Source organism: Leptosomus discolor, chromosome 12, assembly GCF_034619465.1.
Source record: "Leptosomus discolor isolate bLepDis1 chromosome 12, bLepDis1.hap2, whole genome shotgun sequence".
Classification (NCBI taxonomy): domain Eukaryota; kingdom Metazoa; phylum Chordata; class Aves; order Leptosomiformes; family Leptosomidae; genus Leptosomus; species Leptosomus discolor.
The window spans coordinates 18,135,674-18,159,494 of NC_141402.1; the positions used below are offsets into that span (position 1 = coordinate 18,135,674).

Here is a 23,821-nt window from a genome sequence, read left to right on the forward strand (position 1 = left end):
ATAATACAAGCAACAATTGCACAGTTTCAGTGTAGTTTTAATTATTTTTTTTCTCAGCATTCCCTTCCACCAGAAAATCAGCTATGTTTATCACAAATGGTAGCTTTCTAGATTAATCAGCTCGAGAATATTCATCTCCTTCAATATGCAACATTAACCTTTACAACTGAATACCTGTAATTCAGACACAGAATATTCTTCTCATTGTCACAGGAATGAACAAAGTGTGAAACAGAAGAATAGTGATGGTACAGAAATGAATTTCAGATGTTTTTTATTTTCCTAACACTCACCATTTTCATCAGGAACTAGATTAAATTAGAGATGCAAGGTACGCAAGTGATTATTTAAAGTCCAGTTGGGGGGATATTGTGAAGGAAAGCTCTTTGTGCAGAACTGAGTCATAGGTACAACTTGGTGTTTCAGGCCTCAACTTCAGTTGCAGTTTGGGAAAACTGTGATGTAAGCGTAATTAGCCTCAGAGGTTGATCTTCATTTGTGCAGAATTGTGAAATTTCAATTATTTCATATCACTTAGATGGGATTTGTGTGTAATAAACATGAATATATTTAATTTGATCTCTATCTGTATTGATGTAGTAGAAAAGAAGCATGGCTCATAACTGTCTGGGTTACACATTGGTAGATCAGAAATAATAGCAAGAAATAAGTGTCCTAAGAAAAGACAAGACTTCCATACTCTAGAAAATAGGAAAATCTTTTTAAGTGATGTTTTCTGTTGTGAACACCCACTCATTGTTCAGTGAGTGTGGAAATTATAGTGTCTCGAATACCTATAGGATTGCATTGATAATTCATGGAGAAGAATATGGAAGAGAGCAGGAAACTCAGGAACGTGAGGACAGTTGAAAAAATATAGCAATCGAAGCATAAAAAGCAAGTCTAGAAGACAAAAGCTATATACAAGTTTTGCTGAGAAAAATGGAGCATCAGAAAAATACCAAAAGGCCAAGTGACTTGAATAATTCATGACTGAAGGGGATAGGACATTAAGAGCAATAATATGAGTCAGAGGTGAAATTAATGGAAAAGATGTAAATGTGGACTGTGACAGGCAAAATGGCAAAGAACAGAAGTTAAACGTTGGTTGACCATTCAACACCAGTAGTTAAAATCTGTGGGGAAGTCAGGGATAGCCAAGAAGCTTTAGAGGAGTCTTCAGGGTTTGTCTTCAGCATATCTAGTTCTAGGTGGAAGTATTGAGTGAAAGACAGTTTTTTGTTTAGAGGGGAAAAAACCAAAGGTGTGCATGGTTGTGCATTTCTGTCTTGAATTTTTCCTCTACAGCAGAAGTATTTATGCCATCTCTTACAGTTGCCATGGAAAGTGCTGTGGCTTTACACCTCTCTGCTTCAGCATGAAATCAATCAGTGAAAACACTTTGAATTGTACACTGGTCCCTTCAGACTGAGGTTTTCTGTGCAGCCTGGAGCCTCCTGGAAATTACACCCTCCTCACCCTTTTTTTTTTTTTTTTTTTTTTTTTTTGTTAACATCTATGTTCAGCTTTGAGCTAAAATTTTCAGTTTGCCATTTGAAATGGGCAATAGTTGCGTATGTCTGATTACATTAGAGATTTTCTTACCATTATTTTAATTTACAGGAACGTGTGTAACATTTCCTGTCATATTTGGCCAGCCAAGACTTTCTGAAAAAACTCCTATGCACTTTCTGTGCACACAGGAAAGGAAACAAGGATGATTTAAGTCCTGTGGGTAATGACTTTGGTTCTCAGGAAACAGTCTTGCAATATGTATAAAGTACAAAAAAAAAAGAAATGTGGGTTCTATGTTATACTCTTTTTAAAAAGAAAAATAATAATTATCCACATTCTTGTAAGTTTTCTGAGGAGGTTTTTATATATGTTTTATTTAAACTGCAGTTTATTAAGAGGGATCAAGATTACTTTGGCATTCGTGATAATGAAGGAAGGAGAGTCAAAGATGACTTTTGCAAATTCAAGCAAGAAGTTTTCTGTATATCCAAAATCTGGTTTATCAAAGCAAAAATTTGATCAGTCACTTTTTCTAAGACATGAAATTGGATGTTACCAACTTTTAAATTTCCTGATCAAACATAGGAATGAAACAACCTCAACCCTGAATTATTTCCAAAAAGTAATTCACAGAAGATAAATCATGGATGTTAGAAACATGGGGTTTAAACAGTGTGAAGAAATTACCTGGTTGATTTTTCTCGATCTATAACAGAATCAAATATACTTCTAATTCCTAAACGATGTTTTCCTTTCCTGTTCTTAGAAACCTCCTTAAATTACAGGAATTGCATAAATAATTAGTCTTGGTAATTTTTCTGTGGTTTATAAACAAAGAATTTTTCCTAATGTCTAGTTCAGAGCTGCTTTACTGCCACTTTAGTCAAGTATTCCTTGACTTGCTCTTGCTCAGCGTGCAGAATGACTGAATACTGATGTCTCTTTAACAGCTTCTTAGAGATAAGCATACTGATCCCTTCCAGCCTTCTTTTATCCAGAAAGAAGAACAAAGCACAACTTTCAGTGTTTCCATATGAGTTACGTTTTCTAACCACCTTTTTTGTTGGTCCCTGGATCTCTTTCAGTTTGACTACTTTTTTTAAGGCACTGTTTGTAAAACTTGGCCCAGTACTTCAGGTGACACCTGGTTAGTTCTGTGTCCCATGGAATGTTTGGCTCTTAATTCTGTTTATCAGACTTTTGCGAATTATACTTGCCTTTTTTCCTAATAGCATCATCTTCTAATGTAGAGTATTTTGTTGAATGATGTCATTCTCCAATTTTGGTGTGTTGGGATGGGGTTTTTTCAGATTTCTGTTTGTTTTGCCATCCATGGTTTTTCAGCTCAGACCCGTCTTGAACGTTAAAAAAACAAACAAACAAACAAAAAACGTATTACTGTTCTATCAATATAGAAAAGAATGACTTGTACCAGGCCCAGGATCAGTGCCTGTAAAAATTCTGTTGGGTTACCATCCAGTTTGGCTACAGAGTGTTTATAATTACTGGTTTGATGTTTTTTAACAACAGGAATTTCCACCATAACTTCCTAGTTTGCTCTAATGTCATGTGGAGCAGTCAAGACCAAGCACTAAATGCTCTGAACTTACTATCCGTAATGCATAATTGGGGGGGGTGGAGAAATTATTTCTCTCAATCAGAATATGGGCTTCATGCAACTTTCTTGCAAAATTTCTATGTAGATTATTTTTTTGTCCTTATATATTGGTTCTTCAGTAGCTTCAAAAGAGAGGTAGTTGATGCCTCAAGCCTGCCAGTGTTTGGGGCATTTGAACAATGCCCTTAAGATGTTTTGACTGAAGCAGTCAGGCAGTTGGACTTAGATGATCATTGTACGTCCCTTCCAAAAGAAAATTATTCTAGTCTATTCTGTTTTTCCAATCTTATGTTTTCAAGATGTTTTGTAAAGAAACAGGTATTGCCTGGAAACAGCCTGCATGATGATGGAATCCATCTGAATTCCCAGATCCACAGTCATAAGCCATGCCTGCATTAGCATGTAGTGTGATGCAACAGGAGTGGCGGTGCTTTTGACCTGAGAGCTATGCTTTGTTTTGCAGTCTTTGCTGTTGAATACTCTTATCCCTAGGACTGAATGCCCCTTACCTCTCGGAGCACACTAAACACTCATCTTCATGTTTAGATTCTTTGGTCAGGAATTACAGATTATATGCACTGAAGCCGCTCTGATGCAAATCAAAGTGCGGTAAATGAGGGGGATGTGAAGGCTCATTTCTGTCCTGTTTAAAACCCTGGTGTATCACTGCCATACACGTGTGTTTCTGGAAAGGGGTCTTGGAGTACCAGCCTTATAGCTATGCGAGAAATTTGGTTCAGGTCCTCAGGTTCATCAGTAGAAATCTTCTCACTTCAGTTAATATAATGTGAAGAAGATGGATGTACAGATAGATAGCTATATAGATAGAAAAATGGTGAGGAACATATTTTGAGAAGACCCTAAAATATTTTTTACATAGGACCATAGAATCATTTTGGTTGGAAAAGACCTTTAAGATCATCAGGTCCAACCGTTATCCTAACACTACCAAGCCCACCACTAAGCCATGTCCCTAAGCACCACATCTATACGTCTTTTGAACACCTCCAGGGATGGTGACTCCACCACCTCCCTGGGCAGCCTGTTCCAATGTCTAACCAGTCTTTCAGTAAAGAAATTTTTCCTAATATCCATTCTAAATCTCCCCTGGCACATGATTTAAGCCTTTGCCTGAATTGATTCGCTCAGCTCCTTCTTTGTAAGAGGGTTGATGCAAACTAACTGTAATGGAAAGAATGGGTCTCTTATCCCCCCATCTAATAGAACGAGAACTCTCTGATCATCTTTTCAGCAGACTACATCTTCCATAATGTTTTATTCGTTAATCTGTATATCAGATAATTCACTGGTTTTATGGACAAAAGCGGTATGATGTCAGAACTGCTTTACACGGAGAAGTCAGTCCAAATGTATGAGTGCTGAGCAGTTGGGCTCACAGAAGTTCTTTGGGCAATACTTTCTGGATTCTTTTGTAAGACAGAACAATAGCTCTGGGATCACTTGAGGATTACTTTTATAAACCAAATCAAGCTATACACTTTGTAACAAATCTAATAACCATACTGTGAATATAACACAAAAGTCATTGGTATTGCAGGAGGTATGTGGTGGGGATGGGATTTACTGCACCAAGTTCATGGCAATGTTCTGCAGAGTAAAACTGGAGGTGTGCTTGTCCTAACGTTAATGAGTTCTGCTGGGTGGTTCTATTGAATTCTCTTTGATTTTATTTGATATTTTGTTATTGGAAATACTGTGTCTTTTAAGTTTCTTTTATAGAAGTTTTTCAAATGGAGTTATACTTAATGTTATGGTGTGCCAACTTAGGGAAGAGTATACTCCAGGTGATATATTATACTGCTGAAATGAAATAGTAAGGTATTTCTTTAGGATTTCTCATGGGAGATTTGAAAAGTTACCGGAACACAAGTGGAGCCATCTAGTGTCTTTTGAAAAATATAATGAGTTACCCCTGTTTTTGCTATGGCAAAGAGAAATTTATTAAAAATAGAAGGGTAATTTTTTCACTTGAAGTGCTGGTATCTGTATTAATATTGATATCAGTAGTCCAGTTTGTGAACAGGAGCACAAATATATTTGTAGAGTAACAAAAATAAAACTTTCTTCCAGTGAGGATTATTCTACTCCGTAATGAATTGTTTCTGCTAGAAGAGTACTGTAGTGAACAGAGTAATGAAACTCCATTTGCTGATACTTCCAAAGAGAAACCGTATCGTAACTGAAAAATCAGTTATTTTGAGAATGTGCAAAAATACCGAGTTGAAAACCAGCTTTTGTTTACGGTTTGATTCTTAATTTTTTTCATGTCATCACGTAATGATGAGCGATTATTTTGTATCCTGCCAAGAATCCAACGTCAAAACTGAGTCTTATGTTACTACTGATATGGAAAATGAATCTGCTTGAAGTAAATATGTAAATGAGTCAGGACTTATTGTTTAGCTTCCTGTGTGACAAAACACAACTGAGGATTAATGTTCCAGAGGTGTGTCAAACTATACTTGTTTTATAATTGGACTAAATATATGGTTGCTTTATCTTAATTTGAAGTTTGTCTTTAGAATTCTGGAAAAGAAATTTAAAACAGGATCAGTGATCTGTAGTGTTCTTGAAGACTTAAATAATTTAAAACCTTTACCAACTTTATGAACAATTTGCACTAAAGCTTTTTACCTGCCTGAAGGGCTGCCATATAGCTGGAATCCTTTGGAGTTTCTGGGACACGAGTTAAAAGGCAGGAAATTCCAATTAGATATTGGGAGGGGTGGGGGGTGGGGTGGAATTGCCATAAGGGTGGTAGTACTGGAACAGGTTGCCTGGAGAGCTTGTGGAATCTGTCTTTGGAGTTGTTCAAGGCTCAACTGGACCTGGCCTTGGGTAACCCCATCTAATTAGACCTGCCTGCGTGGACCGGGGCGTTGGACTATAAGACCTCCACAGGTCTCTTGAAAAATTATTCTCTGATTCTGTGATTATCTGGTAAAAAGATGACACCTCAGAAGAAAGTTCTTCATAACAGTCTGAACGTTTTTGAATCAAAGGATTCTTGCATAATCCCAGTTTTGGAAAACTTCAGTTTAAACAAATGCCTAAGTAGGCTGTAGCTGTCTTCTGTAGCTTGTCAAGATCATGTTTCTGTGTATTTTCTAGCATCTCAAAGGGCATCCAGCTTCTTGTGGAAAGTACCTGTAATTATTTTGCTTATAAGATCTTAGCCTCTAATAGAGCTAGTAGTAGAAAAGAACATACTAGTCTAATTGAGGAGTCAGCTAGTATGCAAAACAGATGGAAAACTGCTCATAAACGTGGAGAAATACAGCCTACGAAGTCCCAAGCCATGGAGGAGAATGTTAAAATGTTCTTTTCAGATAAAGCATTTCTCCTTTATTCTGGTTGGAAAGAAATACAATTAAAATACCACTGGAGTAAGTTGCGTTTGGGATTTTTTGAGCGTTGTAGAACTCTCCTTTTATATCACATTAAGCTAATGCCTTTAGACTATTTTATCGCGCTCTATGGACAAATAGATATGGAGCTCTTCCTTCAGTAATGGTCAAAAGTTGTTGACCTTGGGATCCTAGTCATCCTTTTGTAGCAGCAAAAGGGTTTAGGACTTGCTTTCTCTTCCTCTGAATTTAAAATGCTAAAAATCATTTTATCTGAGAGTAGTGTCTTTTTTGAGTTTACTATTAGAAAATAGTTTCCAATCAATACTGGTGTTTTATTTGGTTCAAAAATCTCTGGTAATCACTTTGGGAAAAATTAGGAGAAAGAAGCCTTTTCAGTCCCAATGTTGTATTTATGCATTCAGTTTAGGTTTTTCTAAAAGTAGAATGAATCATTTATACCTTAGGGGTATGTTATTCTTAGGTTGGAGTATGTTTATGCACATGTAAAACGTGTAATGTGTATATGTCTTGGTAAGTTTAAGTAAACGTTTTCGGGGTGAGCTTTGCAATGGAGAATTACAATAGCTGTTCAAATAGAAACAAGCTGTAAGAGGCTTCTGGATGATGGAGTCCAATTGCCTGGCATTATAAGCCACTGCATAATTTAATCTCCTTCACTGTGCTCTATCTTAAAACTAATTAGGAGTTCTATATGCAGTGCTTCAGCTATTCCGGAGTCTAATTTTTCATTATATGAAACTTTCCTTAGATTACCGGTTAAAGTAGTTACCTAATTCAATTTTAGTTGAATAAAATGAACTAATAGTTGATTAATATCTATTAGATCTTTTCTCTCCCTGGCATTTAAAACACTTGATAGAGAATATTAACGTCTATTCTTGGCTTTCTTTTTTGTATGCAAAACAAGTCTGGGTTTTTTTTAGATCTCTCATAATAATAGCTCTTATTTCTTGTAGTCATCCTACTAGTAGAGCCTCTCTGTGCCAGTTCCACTTTGAGTGCTCTCTTTTAGGTAAGACTTTCGTAATGGCGCGTAATACTCTAGATGAAGTCTTAGCATTTAATACTTTTCTATTCCTAATGAAAAGACTTCTGACTTGCACATCCTAGGATTATGTTTTCCTTTTTATGGCTGTGTTTGCACTACTGTTAACATTTCATTTTATGGTAAAATAAAATTTTCTTCACATGATGAGTTTCCAGGTCATGCAAGTTTTTTTTTTTTCCTGGCACTTCTAGTACCTGGTTTCACATGCGATGCTGTTCAACTCATCACATTTCTCTTTGATCATTTCTTGATGAACTTCATCATCCTTTACTGAGGTACTTGCAACGAAATTTAACTAGATCGACATTGTATCTTCTAGGTTAATAGAAACTTGAGTACAAATGCTTTTTTGCTTATGGGTTTTTTAAGGACTATGTTTCCTGAGAGTTTAAATGGACTTATGCAACAGCTTCTGTTCTGATAGCCTGGCAGTCACATTTGTGTAATTCCACCGTATTTCTTCTTTATGGTATCTTTTTAACTTAAGCTGTTCATTTTGGCTGCTTGAAAAAAAAATCAGTGTTGATTATGTAATTTCTCGGTTACTTTTGCATTTGGTGGAGGTGACTCACTGTTTTGTTTAACTCTGGATGTTGTCTTGTTTCACAAGTGAGGTTTTTTTCTAATGAATCTCAATTGGATATATTTTCCCAATAGAGGGAAACAGAGCAGTAATTTAAAATTACGTGTGTACTTTCAGGACCAAATGTTATTCAATTAAATATTCTCTTATTTCTCCAAATCCTTACAACTTCAGACTTTATGTTGCCATCTGCAGTGGCAAGTAACTAGACTGTGCATATAGTCTCTGTACATAAAAAAAAATACAGATGGTTGAAATTACCAAACCATTAATTATTCTTATTTCCTGTATTTGCTTAAAAGATGATTCCTGCAATTTCTGGATGTTCAGTGTGCAGGAGGGAAGTCCATTTGAATGCAGCATCTCATGACTTGTATGAAGTAAAAATATGAATACATGAAACTGATTGTCAGGAAAGACCATCAGTGGTGAAAGGCAGCTAAATTTGCCAAATCTTATTTCAAGATATTTCGTAAATGAGAACGGATTTAGAATTTAATATAGAATTGCCCGTAAGATTCTATGTGGATGCTAACCAGGTGCTGTCTACAGAGCAGCAAGGTGTTCATGGTTCCTAAACAAACTGGTTTTATTTTTATGATTGCATTCTGCAGTCGAAATGTTTAAGTAAGCAGAAAGGTCAAGGTCACTGGGAAAGTGAATTGCTGCCAAATGGTGTTTTAAGACAGCATTTTAGATCAGAAGAACTCTTACAGTTGTTAATGTTCCATTCTTTTGTATAACTTTAGTAGTTTTTCAGAATTTAATGCTTACCAGTCTAACTAAGCATCTGTTATCTTAGAGGGTGTCCCTAAGTTTTCTGATACAGTATTTGAAATCCTGACCTAAGGTTTTGATTTGATGAACTAATAAAATACTTGTTAAATATGCATATAAACCTTATAATCTTCAGTAGGATTAAGTACATGATTTTCTTTCCAAGAATGGATTGCAATGTTATGAGAAGCAAATATAGATCTAATTCTGATTTTGTGCTTTGTAATTTGGAACAAGTTTGCAGTTTGTAAATTCAGAAGTAACAAGTATGATTTAACAAGGTAAAGTAACAATCTTGGGTAAAGAATGGGTAGTAGAAGCGAAGTAGTCGTCTTGTGTAGGCTTTTCTGCCTAGCTGTAAAGGTCACGCTCATCTCATTTCAAAGGAATGAGCTCACCAGTGAAGTACCACAAGGATATATGGGTAGGGTACTGGACCTATTTATTCATAAATTATCTAAATAAGGCAGTAAATTGGTGGCGTAATTGCTGGTGATTGTTGATTAGGCTACGTTACCTGATACGGCAGAAATGAAGACTTATTCTGAAGAACTGTAAAACCTTAAAGTCAGGCAGGTGAAAAGACCTAGTCAAGTATGAAGTGACATGTGGGAGAAGTCATGTTAAGTTTACTTTGTAGTGATGCGCTATGAGCTGACCAGTCAGTAATGAAAGGCTGGGCTCATGATATGTAGTTCTATGAAAACTTAATGCTTGGTAAGAGCATGCTAAAAACTCCCAGGAAAGAACTAGAGAACAGAATAGTGAATGTTAGCCTGTCCTTTAAACCCTTCATATGATTTTAGTTTCGGTTTTATGTACAGTTCTTGTTCCCTTGTCTCAAAAAGGGTGAGACCTGGTACAAGCAAAGATACAGAAGAGCAAAGCTTTGTGGCTTCTGTAATTTCCAGCTGAGTGATGCCCCTACTTCACTTCTGCCCTTATTTGCATTCCTCTTGTGCTCTGCTTCTCATAGTTCTTCTTCCCACAGTTAGGTGCATGTAGTTGGGAGATGCGCTGCTATCCGAGTGATGGGCAGACAATTTAATGCTTAAGGTGAGAGTCAATTAGGAATGTAGACATCCTCTTACATGAGATAGCTTAGATAAGTATGACAGGAAGGAAGAAAAAGTTACGTGTTTCATTTGTAATAAATTCTTGATGCCAGGTGTATTTATCCTTAGTGTTCTAAGATTTAACTACCGTGTCAAATAAAGAAATAGTTTGTCAAAGGAAATAAAAATCCTGTAGAGCTTTATCAGGCCACTCCAATACTGTCAGCTGCTGAATAATTAAGAAAAGAAAAAAAGTTTTTGTGGCTCAGATTGTTTTTCCATTTATCTCATAGTTTTGCCACTGAGTCTCAAGGTCTAGACTCATATTTGGTTAACAAGGCAAAGGTTTCATGTTTTGTTAACAAGGCAAAGGTTATGCAAATATATTCTAAGTATCAGTAGCAGCAGGTCTGTCAAAGCAACAATTATGCACAATCTCGAGCAAGCTCTCTCCTTGAATAGAGCACTTCAGAGTGACAGAATTTGTGGTGTGGAAAAGCATTGTGTAAATTTGCTTTGTTAGCTAAAGGAAATTTAACAATAGTTTCATTTATTCAGTTCTGCAGAGAGGAAAAAGAGATGCATTTTACGTGCTGTATGTCTGTGTTTTTATAACAGTCTTACAAAATGTAAATCAAATTGTAATAGGAGTCATTTTAAAACAATTGAACATGTGGGTTGTGGGTAGGAGTAGCCTTTTGACAGTTCATTGCATGTTGCTTTTTAACTCATCAGTGTACATTCTGTTAACTTCAAGCTCATGTTTTGTGTGCAAATAAATATGTCACTACATTAAACCTTTTGTTCAGCTAATGAATGAATACCCTTGGAAGTTGGATAGCTCTATTCTAATCTTGGAAACTGACTACAAGATTATTTCACACTTTCTTCCTAATCCTTGGTTTATGAACAGATTACGATCTGTTTCAGAAATTACAAGTTTAGGTGAGAAAGCACTGTACACTGTAATAATTGAACTTTCTTTACTAGAAAAATAATTTTCTTGCTTTGAGATTATGTTTAAAAATTCCTTCTTCATTAATATCCATATTATGCAGACAATAGTTAATTACTGGTTTAGGTAGGGCAGAAACATACTTAGCACAAACCAAAATGTTGCAGGGAGGGGAAGCAGTTAGTAGAGCAAGTACACTTTTTTTGGTCATTTAGCGTACAGGAGAGACACATTCTTGTCTTTTGAAATGGTGATGTTAATATATGGTATTTTGGTCATTATACATAGCTGATCACAGCTGATCAGTAATTGATCAGTAAAGCTGATTCAGTGATAAATGTTTGTGTCTTGACTCCAGTCTGATACCCTAAATATAATTGCAGATTCCTGTAAGACTGGGTGCTAACACTAGGAAAAAGATGGTGTGATCTGCTTATTCCCTGTATGTTGAAAAAACTGTCTGCAATGATTGTTGCTACAGATTTTAGTGTTCTTATATTCATGGGCTGAAAAATGTTTATACACAGCTGTTATATTTCTGATGTCAATTTGCATTTTTCAACTTGCTGCTATATATCTAGGTTTCCTTCCTGTATTCTACAGGATTTTGGCAACTGAATTAAACAGAACTTCTCTTCCTTCTAAGGCCAGTAGTGCAACATTTCTTTTGAATTCAATGAAGCACCATTGTGCCTGTGATGAAGGTATGGATTTGTATGTGGGTTGTTAGGGAATGGAGAGGAGATTTTTTTTTATAACGCTATCTTTTAAGGTCATAGTATAGAAAGAATAAAGAAATACATAAGATTTATCGCTTTACTACCTTTTCTTACAGTGAAAAATAATCTTAGAAATAGAACTTGAATAATGAGATGAACATTCACCCTTAAAAAGTGATCATGAAAACTGTCAACACAAATGCTGCAAGACCATTGAAACTTCTTGCAGTAATTGTTAAAGTAATAGTAATTAGGTGAGCTGAAATAACAGGTAATGAAATAACATTGATGCATGTAATACATACATACTGGATCTGATGGGGCAGTGTGGTTTCATTGGCTGTGGAAGTTACTGTGTAAGTCTTGCTTCAGAACTATGCTGTAACTGGTCTGCTTCCACTCATGGCTGAATGGATGTAGAACCATGTGTGGTTCTGCTTGCAAAAGCATCCATCCTGAAGTGCTGTAGTGGGACATTCCTGTGTCAGCAGAGACCGTGATCATGGAAAATGAGCGTTTCTGTAAAGTGTCTGGCAGTTTTGCCATCTGATTCACCACTTTGCCCAGCAAATTCTTCTCTGCTCTGTTGTCTTTATATGCACTGTACTGTGTTCCCTGGAGGGTGTGTGAGAGCAGGAGAGGGAATGCAAACCAGTACAAAAAGAGCCAGAAATGTGAAGAAAGCTGGTCAGCCTTAAAGTTACCATCAGTGTTAATAAAGCTGAGGGTCACAGTGAATGTTTGGTAGGCCTGAGATGATGATACGGGTGTTCAACTGTTCTTGCATTATGTCCGTTGAGCCTTGTAAAACCAGACTGTCCTGTTGCCATGAAGGCTAAACTAACCCGTACCTCAAACTAAAATCCCCAGAGGGGTCAGTGTAAGTCAGAGAAGTATTTATGATTCTTCTGATAAGTGTTGTTTTATTCTTTGAGCTGTCAGGTCTTGAATGAAAAGCAAATCATTCTAATGGCCTGGTTTTCTTGGCACATCTGAATGACAGCATATTACATATTTTACATATATAATAAGGGTGGGATGCATAACAATGTTACATGTTTTATAACAAACTTTTTAACTCTGACTAGCTGCTAATTGCATAAAATAATACATCTTGCTTATTTCTGAGCAAAACTTGGTATTAGGAAGCTTAAAAATACATCTCAATTTTTCGTGAGTTATATAACTTTGAAATTTGTCCCAATAATCACTAGTCTTATTCTATTAGTCTTCCATTTGTCCAGAAAGAAATTACCTCCTTAATCTGTAGTTTAGCCAGAGAGGTACATTGTTCATTAGGAACTTAAATTTTCATGTTTGTTTTTGATGGGATTGAACATACCTGCTATGAAAGATGTCTAATGTGGTAAGATTTTGATGAACTCTATGGAAGTGATCTTTGATATTTGCACTTTTGATTAAATAGTTATATCTTTTGCTTTAGCTGAAACAGTGTTTATGGTTCCTTCAATTTAGAACACTAGTTTTTACTGAAATTGTGTTTGTATTCCACTATTCTGTCCACTTACTTTGTAAAAAGGTAAAAACGAGCATCAAAATAATGAGCAATCTGTTTTGAGCCATCGTGAAATTTCTTACAGGTGTTCTTGAGAGGTTGTTGGAAAGCGGTTTTGATGCTTGGAGTCAGTAAGACCTGAGGAGCAAAGGGCAGCGTCTTTTTACAGGACCTGTAGTGGAATAAAGAGGAGAGGAAGTTTTGCTGGAAGCTACCGGAGAAAAATTAAAGCAGGAAATAACTAGTTTCCCAGGCATTTGTGTGTAAGAGAGGACAGGCAGCTGACAAGAGGAGCCAGAGAAAGGGCAAGCGTTTTCACCTTTGTGATAGTAGCTCTGACAGGGTAAGATGTTCAGTGTTGTGTAGGCTAACACAAAAAGGGGGATTGTTGGTCTGATGTCTTCAAGTTATATGGTCAGTATTTAACTTTTAGAATGTGTGCATACCTCTTAAGTGTTCCCTGCTTTTAAGTGGGAGTACATGGTACATAAAGGTTTATCAGTTAATAAATACTTAAAATGACATTTCTGTGATCTTAACATGCGGCATTAAATTATTAGTATAGCTTTCAAATTTGAACATATGAACTTACTTGGTTTTATGGAAATTGCGTTTCACATACCCTACTTCCCATTTGCAGGTCTGTGTTAATCCATGGCTGAGATCTGGTTTTGTAATTTTGTAGCACAAAACTCAATCTAGATTGCACTCAAATAGATATATGGGCTTTTTCCAGAGCTGTGATTAATTTTTTTATACAGCTAGGAGTGTAATGACAAGGTTCACTTATAAATTGATAGGTGTTGTAGTTTTCTTTATTTTATTCTTTGCTTTGCAAACATGAAACCCATGCCAATTTCCCATTGTCAAAGGTAACTTAAATTTTTTTTATAGAATATTCAGATATGGTTTTTGAGAGGGATGTTGCACTGAGGCAGAGTAACGCTCACAACAGTTTCCAGGTAGGATGCTGAAAGTTCCAGGGACTTACGACTGAAGTACTTTGTGGTTTGCTTCTAGGTGTGCCTGGGGCAGTGCAGCCATGAGTGAAAGCCTCAGCTATCTGACAGCTGCCGAGTGACCTGGGTGAAGTGAGTCAATGACATCAAACCAAGTCTGTACCAATATCCTCATTACAGCTGGTGCTAATTGGTAGTCCGTTGGCAGTCTCAGTGGAGTTACTGAATCAAACGAAGCACCAGATTGGTCTCCTCATTTGATGTGCATTGACAACAGTTAGCTGAAAAACTTTCCCTGAAAGAAACCATTTATTCTGGTTGAGCAGAAAGTAGCTTTTTCTGTTGACAAGGGATCATCACTTCCCAACTTTCTATGTGTTCATACATAGAACCTGTAAGGGGACCAATGGTGAAAGATCAAGAACAAGTGTTATTATATACACCTAAGAAATGCTGAAGCACCGTGAAAGCGTAATTGTACTTTTCTGTGAAATTCCTTGAATAATGGATGTCACAGCAACCTGTGTGACAATGGAGAGAAACTAGATAAGGGAAAAAGATTTTCTCTTGTCTGTTTGTAGAAGCGGTATTACTGCTTTACTTTTTCTCTCTCGGATCAGTAAAATAAAAAATAAATGTTTTTCTAAAGTGTTGTAGAATAATACCAGAGGTTAATGGAAAGCAGAAGAGCCTGAAATACAGTAGGAGACTCTGAACTCTTTCTTATTCTGCTCTTTCATGTAACTGAGAAGTGTGGATCCAATGCCACCTATTAGAATTACTATGCTGTGTGTCATAGTGTAATATAATAAAATACTGTGTTATGACCTGAACGAAGGGTCCTGAACCCAAGGTTCTGTGCTATTTTCCAACTGTAGCAAACAGTACAAGAATTCTGCAACCTCTTGAGCTTCTTGGGCAGTAAAATCTATTAAAGCCCCAACAACATATGTAGCAGCTGAAGTAACTTTTTATTAGTTCTAAAATTGGCTAGATTGTCCATGTTGCTACTGTTCTTTTAAAATCTTAAATACTTTTTTCTTGGAGAATGTCAAAGTTGACAAAGAGGGAGCATGTTGATTATTTGGGAAAGTTAGAGAGTGCTTGACTGTAGCAGTTGAATTTATCAAAAATTACCATGCTATTACCACACACAAACACACAAGCCAAACGGCAGCTAAATGTATGGACAGGTATTGTCTGCTTTTTTACTTCCTCAGACCATAATCTGAAGTTGTCTTAATTTTCTACATCAGTATCTCCAAGTCATTCAGTATTAAACCCTGCAAATAGTACTTTTCCATTTATGAGAGAGGCTAAAGGCTCTTCACAGATGGTTTATGTTTCTAAAATATTCTGAGTATGTGAAGTGCCTTTCAAGTATTAAGTTTAAATATTTTCTCTTAAGCAAGACAATTGGATTTAGTTAAATTCTAACCTCCAAAGATCACCTGAAATGATTAAAATGCTCTCTGCGTGACCTTTTGTAGACTTAACAGCTTTAGATGGTAGCCCCACGACCTGCCTAAAACCCCAGTCAATCTTGGTCTGTAGTGTTTTGATATGCTCTTGCTTCTCAGACTTTTTTGAACTATAAACTGGGTTGGTTTATCTGGCATTTAGGGATGTTCCCTCATTTACGTTTCCTGCTTTTTCCACTAAGTGCTGTTTTTGAAATATATTAAGACAGAAAGGGTAATAGGCAGATTTTCACATTAGGTAAGTGATGATGATTCCCTAATGCCCGAAGAAAACACTGGAACACTGGAAAAGTGAAAGAATTCCTGTGTACCTGGGGAAAGCAGAAGGCATGTGACTGTAGGAAATAAATATTCTTAACATAGGGTACACAGTTTTTTATTTATTTGAGGTTATTCTGGAAAAAGGTTTTATATAGGCTGTAAACAGAAATCTGAAGGTGGAAGGACTTGAGGCTAAATGAAGCATTTTTAGAGAAAATCATGTGTGTAACAGGCAGTTATTTGAACACAGGCATAAAGAATAGCAGACAAAGGAAAATTTTTATTATGTTTTAATAAATGCTTCTGAATGCTTGGTAAAATGTTTTTCTTTAAATGTGTCATGCTCATAATCTAATAGATTAGTCCTTGTCACCACTATCATTGTTACTGTTCTATTGCAAAAAGAGTTGTTATTTGTGTTTCCTGTCATAAGGTAATAAATCTTTCATAGCTATGTACTTGGTTTGATTAACTGAAATGTATGAGATGCCCAATTTGTTTCTTCTAGTCCACAAAGAAGCCGGATTTCAAAGAACTGGCGTGAACATTTTAATATAGTCGTTAAAACTCTCATGAAAAACGCCTGGGTTTAGTAAAGATTTCTATTCACTAATACTCCTGTATCCACTATTGGTACACAAAATGCAGTGTATAACAAACAGGTTATTTACAGAAGCTATAATTTCACACAGCTGAAAGGCTGACATCAAAATGCCAGTCTAATGCTTTTTCATTTTGCAATGGAAACTCCAAAACGTTTTCCAGCTGAAGCATCTCTCTAGCAAAGAGTAAACTTCAACTTATTTCAAATATACTTCTTTTTTAATTACCCTTTCCTGATCACAAAGGGTTGGCAGTCTACAAGTCAAGGGCCACTGTCCCAAACATCTTAGCCTTCTGCATAGTTATGACTTGTTAGAAATTTGGTTACGTTTCTTTAAACAAGTTATAAATACAGTTCAGAATAATTTTTTGGATTGGTTGGTAGCACAGTACAGCACTAGTTCATAGCTACTGACATGGATTACTGTCTGCTGGGGGAACTAGATAATGACAATTTATAAATTTTTCCAGATCTCATTTATTTTCATCTCCCACATATGGAATTTTGAAGTTCATTTGTTTGCACATGTTGTAAAGTTAGAAATTCTGCCTGGTTGGACAAAGTGATACAGAATTTCGAGAAAATTCCTCTCATTATATTGCGGGGAAATACAATCTCAAAGCTATAACTACGTAGCTTCAATTGGTTTAAATACATTAAGTGGATCGTTGTGCTTTTCAGGAACTGTCAGTTCTTATTAAGCTGAATAGTTGTATTTAATTGTCTGCTGGACAGTAATCAATTCAAAAATGCCTCTGTGTGATCGTGATATCCCTTGTGAAATCTGTTCATTGGAGGTATTTCCCGGTTTTTATGCTATGTTAAATAGGTTGATTCATTCTGCTCTAATGAGGATACCATTGTGTAGCTAAATGTTCTTCCATATGGTTGCATTCATAACGTCTTCCTTTTAATGGAGCTTTTTGTCTCCTTTTCTTTGTTAATCTTATTTTTGTTAATTTTGTTAAACTTTTCTCACTTCAATGGGAGTGATGGATACAAAAAATGTTCTGATTCCCTGTTTGTACGCTATTTAAAAATTGTAGCCAGTGGAGTTGACTAAAATGTGCTGTAGTGCCGGTTGTCTTGATGTTCAAGTGACCTGAAAGGACTAGGCTTAAGCTGATATTTTGAAAAAGTTTGTTTTTTCAAAATTACTATAATGCTGAAGTGTCACAAAATAGATGTGCAATGGGCCTTTTGCAGTTGAAACAGTTAAGTGTTGCTCTCGCCATCCATTCACTGCTGGCTTTGTAATTTAGACAAAATTATGAGTTAACCTAGTGGACCTTGTAATAATTTGAATGCTGTTCAGTGGGGCTGAAGAGCAGTTATCCAAGCTGTAATCAAGACTCAGATGTGGAGGCGGTGGCTTCTTGTTAGGGGCAGAAATATATTGTGTTTTGCAGGTACTGCTTAAAGATGCAGCAACATATTGGTTAATGTTTTTAAATCTGTGAAATTGAGAATTTGAGACAGATAAAATAAATTATTTAACTGTAAATCACCTTATATGTAAGCAAGAATTGTAAGTCCAGGTATAGATGCCCAGGAAAGCATTGGGCATCGCAGAGATGTGTCATCTTTTTCCTTGCTGGTACGGGAATATTAAGCAAGAACCACTTTAAATCTGAGAAAGAAGAATGCTAAGCACAAAAATGCGTGGAAAACTACTCTCCCCAGTGACTAGGTGCCTGAATCAAAACTGCACTGAAGTATTTTATCTGCTTGTGATCCAGTGCGCCTCATTTGCCCAACCATTTTTGAAACAGCAAATAGCACTAAAGAGAGAGGTGTTTGCCCTATGGAAGGAACCCAGGATTTTTTTTCCTGGCAGGTGGATGTTAACCACGAGGCTGTGCGGTCATGTTCCATCTTCTCTGCTTTTCCTCTAGGTCCAAGAATGGTTGGTTCTTTTCCGCACTTTGGCCTCACTTGACTAAGGGCCCTGCTCAGCACAGCAGGTACCTTGGTGGTCAGGATGTTCCTGCTGAATGTGAAAAGGGTCTCTGAGTTCCTGGCTGTTGAAAAAGTGAAATTTTAGTTGGGTTTCCATTGCTTTGAGATCAAGCAGGAAGGGAGTAAAGAGTAAAGAAGCTTGAGTAAGCGCTGGTGGGTGGATTGGACCAGTTTTCAACGTTGGTATATGAAGAGTACTTAAACTATTACTTTGGGAATAGCCCTATTGCTTCTGAGACAAGTGAGCGCTACTGTCTAATTCCTGCTATACAAGGGGAAGACATTGCACCGTTATAATTAAAATTGAGGCGACTTATTTGTTATTTTCTTACAGGAAACAGATTCGAGCTCTTCTAGGACAGTTTAGCCAGTCAGAGGCTTTGTTAATCTCCTCTGGAGTTGAGCCAGGGACTCTAGATGGAGTTCTCTTGGACGCTGGCTGTTCTTCTATGCAATTTGATACTCCTGAAAGAGGTTTTTCCCTGCAGAAGGACGGACCTTTGGACATGAGGATGGATAGTGACAGGTACCTGTTAATAAAATATTTCTCCTTGAAACTAAAAAAATGTGTGCTCAGCAACACCCCTGCATTTAATTTCCCCTTAAATTGAAGAATTCTCACCATCAGACTACATCTAATTTTGCAAAAGTATACTGTCTGTCTTTTGCCAGAAAGGTTTTTTTTTTTTCAATCTCAGCACTTAGAACCCTAATTATCTTCTTGTTCCTCTTTGAAATAAGAGGAAAGTTCCAGTGATGAGTAATTAAACCGGTAACATTTTTACCTGTACCATTAAATTTTACATTTTTGGATTGTATGGTATACAGTCACAGGGGCATGTCGCTGTCAGAGGCCTGTCTTCCCCCTGTTATTTCCACAGTGTCTCAGAATGTAATTGATCTGCAGACTCACAGCCCCTTACTGCAGTCCTCTTCCTTTTGTGCCACACTTACTACTTGTGCAGCCTCCACTGGAGCACGTTCAGTTGCTCCCGCGGGAAAGGAGCAACCTCCCTCTTTTCTGCAATGGCCATCTGACCCAGTTACTACAGGGTAATATGAAATAAATAAAATCCCATCCATGATATCTGCCAGTCGAAATCGGATAGCAGCGTGGCTTTTAACATGCTGGTATAATGTTGTCTTCCATGCCCGTGGATTTATTGTAAGCTTTCCTTAGCAATGTTGTAAGCTTCCTTTCGTGTTGTGTGAGGAGGCACATCAGGCTTGCTTAACTGTTGAAGTAACAATTACTAAATAAATCACCTCTTTTTACATTATTAGAATTGGTGTTTAGTGTGTTCAAGAGCAGGAAAATCAATGGTGGAATGATATTTTCTACTTATGTAGCAGTTTTCATCTTTAAACAACCTGATTTATTTCTGTAGCGTTGTGCTTTTTACATGAACAACCAAGGATCTCTTGTATAGATGGTGGCAGTAATTGCATAATGCATCACTGGGAGAATTAAAATTTTTGCTTTGTGTTTTATGAACCCATAGTCTTAAGAAATGTCATTTGATCTTTCATTGCTCACATGGAGCTGACAGGAAGCCTCAGTTTCTAAGGAATTATCTGAACACATTAATGTTAAGTCTTAACACAGCAGATTTCATGATACGCGCTTTTTCCAGTTTTGTGTTAAAAGCTCACATGATCCTCCTGGGATTCACCCCTCAGATTTCAAGAATCTGAACTCCAGGCTTATATTTGCATCATGAGACTATATACATGGAACAGGAGCATAAGAACAAAGGATACCTGTGGCATAACAAAAGCCTTACCACTACGGTTGTTGCTATGATACTACTTGCCTCTGATTTCTAAGTTTTGTTATCTTTTGTAAGGTACTGCAGGAGAGTAATAAATGCCTGAAAAATACTCTGCATAGTCATGTCTTTGTAGAAGAGGATTTATTAAGTAGGTATGTTTTCTCTGATTAGTAAACCAGTGTATGATGTTCATAAAATACCTTGAATTATTTCAATAGCAAATGACAGAGATTTAAAAAAAAATGCGTGGCTTTTACTGCTTATATTGTAGTAATTCCTGTCATTTGTTATACTAGGTCATTTCTATTATCTCAGACCAGTATTTGGATATGCCTTTTAGTGAAAAGTAAAGTTAAATCATTTTCATGAGCAATTGTTTTCATAGCAGGAGATGTGAAAGAAAAGATCCTTGAAATCATTTCTGACTAGAAGACAACGCATAATGCAAGCTGCCTAAAAATGAGCCCGTAAGGGGCAAGTTTATATTCTAATGCTAGCTACATAAAAAGTCACTCAGCAGTTCCATTTTAGCATTATACTGAAATGTATTCTTGTCAAATCATTAAGCATGGTTTATGATCATACTTGGAGGTTTCAGCTGTTCTCACTGATGTTAAGGAACAAACTCCATTTCAAGTAGCAAGCGAAAGGGTTTAAAAGGTGTGAGCTGTATCTGTTTTCATAAGGTTTCAGTCTGTTATGTGAAAACCTCACAAGCACTCGTATGCAATGTGTGTGTTTGACTTTATGTCTCAATGCTATGAAGCTTCACCTCTTGTCAATGAAAACTGACGTCAGTGAACTAATTGGCTGCTCTTGTGCGTAGGTACCCTGACATGCCCACTGCGGCTGATGTGGTGAATGCTTTAGATCAACAGGCGCTTGCGTCCATCCTGAGAACGTACGGGGAGGAGAGGCACGCCAGGAAAATCGCTGCAGCCATTGTTCAGGCACGCAGCATATACCCCATCACCAGAACTCAGCAGCTTGCAAGCATTGTTGCAGGTACTCTCATTAATTCTTCACAGTGGCTGAGGAGAAAAAAAATATTAATCCCCATAGTCCCAGAGGGATCTATTTGTACTTGAAATCATGCAGGATGTAATCCTGCCTATTCTACTCTGATGTCAGCACGCTCTTTTTTTTTTTTTTAAGCTCTCACTTTTTGTATTGTAGTTTGATGATTAGTTCACCAATAGATTTTACATGAAGTGATTTATCTTTTTGCCAACCAAGTTGAAACACAGAATGACAGCAGCCTAGGGAATTCTTTCCCAGCTATTGATAAGCCTTCAAATATCAGATACGTCATATACCCCTCTCAGTTGTAAATTTCTACATGTTAATATTTTGAGAAGTACCATGGCAGTTTCCAATTATGAATGAACTCAGATCATTTCTGTCTGCTTAAAGAACCAGAAACCAAAAAGTAAAGCAATACGTAGCTGGCTTCGTCTTGTGAATGCCAACGAGATCAGCCCGAAGCGACTATTGAAACACTTCATCTTACTTGCCCTTCACTGTAAGCAACTTCAACAAAATGTAGTTAGGCAGCAACTGTGCTCACATCAAGAACCTTCATGTTTGTGTTCTCAAGTGAAAATTTGCAAGGAAAACTGTAAGCTGCAAATCCTGTTCATTAATATTATAATGAGTATTGTTGGGTTGGTTTTTTATTGAAGAAATGAAAATTACTGGCTCCTGTCACAAATAAGTGTAAACTGCTGACTACTTTAAATATAGACCTTTAAAAAGGCCATCCAAATTCAACATTTGCTAAAGAATACTGTTAAATGTTGCATCAGTATCCTGAAGACTTTTAAAAAATGTATTGTATTCATAACAATTTCTATTACTTAAACTGGAAGCTTAAAGGATTTACTTTTAATGACCGATAAAAAAATCAAAAGGTTTGGATTTGTGTCAGTCAGGATACTTGAGCAAAATATCCAGTCAACAGAGGCCCAAAGTTTAGCTGATGTGATAAAAGGACATGAATACGCTACTTGTTGTTGTAAGCCCCTGCTGTAAATATAGTAAATGTGAGGAACAAACAATCTTAAAAAAAAGAGATAAAACACTGAGTCTTTTATAAAACTTGAAGAGTTATGTTTTTAATATAGTTATTGTCATCAAGATCATGAACTAATAATTCAAGTTTTTGCCATCAACATGTACCCCATGCTTTTGAATAACTGTTGATTAAAAGTGTACCGTTACTGAGACTGAAACCACCATATGCTGCGCTAAAGATGTGATGTGTTATGGGCTGTAAAAAGGCAACTCGGTAACTTCTGAAATAATTTTGTGCACTAGCTTGAGCTAAGAAAATAAAAATACTAGTGCATAAAAGACAGTGATTGATGATCCCTTCATGACCTTAGGGACATGGTTTAGCGGTGGACTTGACAGTGTTACGTTAACAGTTGGACTTGATGATCTTAAAGGTCTTTTCCAGCCTAAACGATTCCACTATTCTATGTTTAATGGGTTGCATGTGAGTCATCGCCTAATGGTCACTGTCTGTGCCAATGGGAAGGATTTTTTGTTCTCACTTTAAACTCTCTGCTATATTTGAAGAGCAGCTTGATCCATGAATCAGGTGTGCATCAGATATTACACGTGCCAAAGAGAATGAGTGCAGCATGTATCTGCCAAGGCAGTAAATGCGTTTTGTGTGCCTTTTTTGAAGTACACAAGTAGTTAAAATGATTTTAGGACTGATCCCTGTTTAGGTAGGACTTCTTCCAATTTTAGTTTAATTTCTCCAGTGAAGGAACACAATGGTGGATCCTGTTAGTTTTTGAACTGATTAGACCTTAAGAAAGTTTCTGGTAACTGTAAGACACTGTTTAATTTATCTTCTATCACCAATACATATTCTTATGAGAAATGATGTTCAGGAAGTTATTGAGGTGAGCCAGGGCTGAAGTGCCAGAGACTACAGCTACAGGATCCTCTTGGTGGCATAGCACAAAAAAAAACCCTGACTAATTCAGGACTCTACCAGAGTAAAGTCTATGACCTATTAGTTAAATGTCAAGTCCTTTAAAAAAATAAAATATTAATTAGAATAATAAAATCTTGCATTTTAGATTTTGCAGACTGTATATACAAGCATGATTGTCTCTCCAGAACAGGATGCATTTTTTTGCTTAGGAGCCAGAAAACGAGCAAAAAATCTAGCCAATGAGGCTGGGTATTTGTCTCTTTCTCTGCTGGTGTCCGTATCTGAGAATTCATATATAGTCCATATTTCTTTTGCATGCTATAGATCACTATGGCCTCAGATTTTCTAGAGCTCCAAAGTTTTGCATTAAGGTCCAGCTGATAAACTGAATCCCAGTGAATCTAGATTTGGACTAGCCTGCAACTGGGAAATTTAATTTCTATTTATAGAATGCTAGACTTCTGGTCTTTCCTGCCGCCCCCAAAAGGTTAGAACGCGTAGTGCCGTTGCTAATTGATTGGGAGATAAGAGTGAAGGATGTAATTAAAAAACAAACAAACAAAACAGCTCCACAACGTTACAGAACGATCAGACATTTTCAAAGTTTGTATTAGCAAGTGTTATAATCTTAAGGTATAGCTGAAAAAAAAAAAAGAT

At 36.7% G+C, this 23,821-nt stretch overlaps 1 protein-coding gene across 1 annotated transcript in view; it reads left to right on the top strand.

Annotated features, from left to right (window-relative positions):
* The window catches only part of METTL15 (methyltransferase 15, mitochondrial 12S rRNA N4-cytidine), an 89,466-nt gene that overhangs the window by 60,027 nt on the left and 5,618 nt on the right, over window positions 1-23,821 (top strand). Inside the window, exons 3-4 of the mRNA XM_009960494.2 lie at window positions 18,777-18,968; window positions 21,041-21,219. Of these exons, the coding sequence (XP_009958796.2) occupies window positions 18,777-18,968; window positions 21,041-21,219 (371 nt within the window). The remainder of the gene's footprint in view (window positions 1-18,776; window positions 18,969-21,040; window positions 21,220-23,821) is intronic.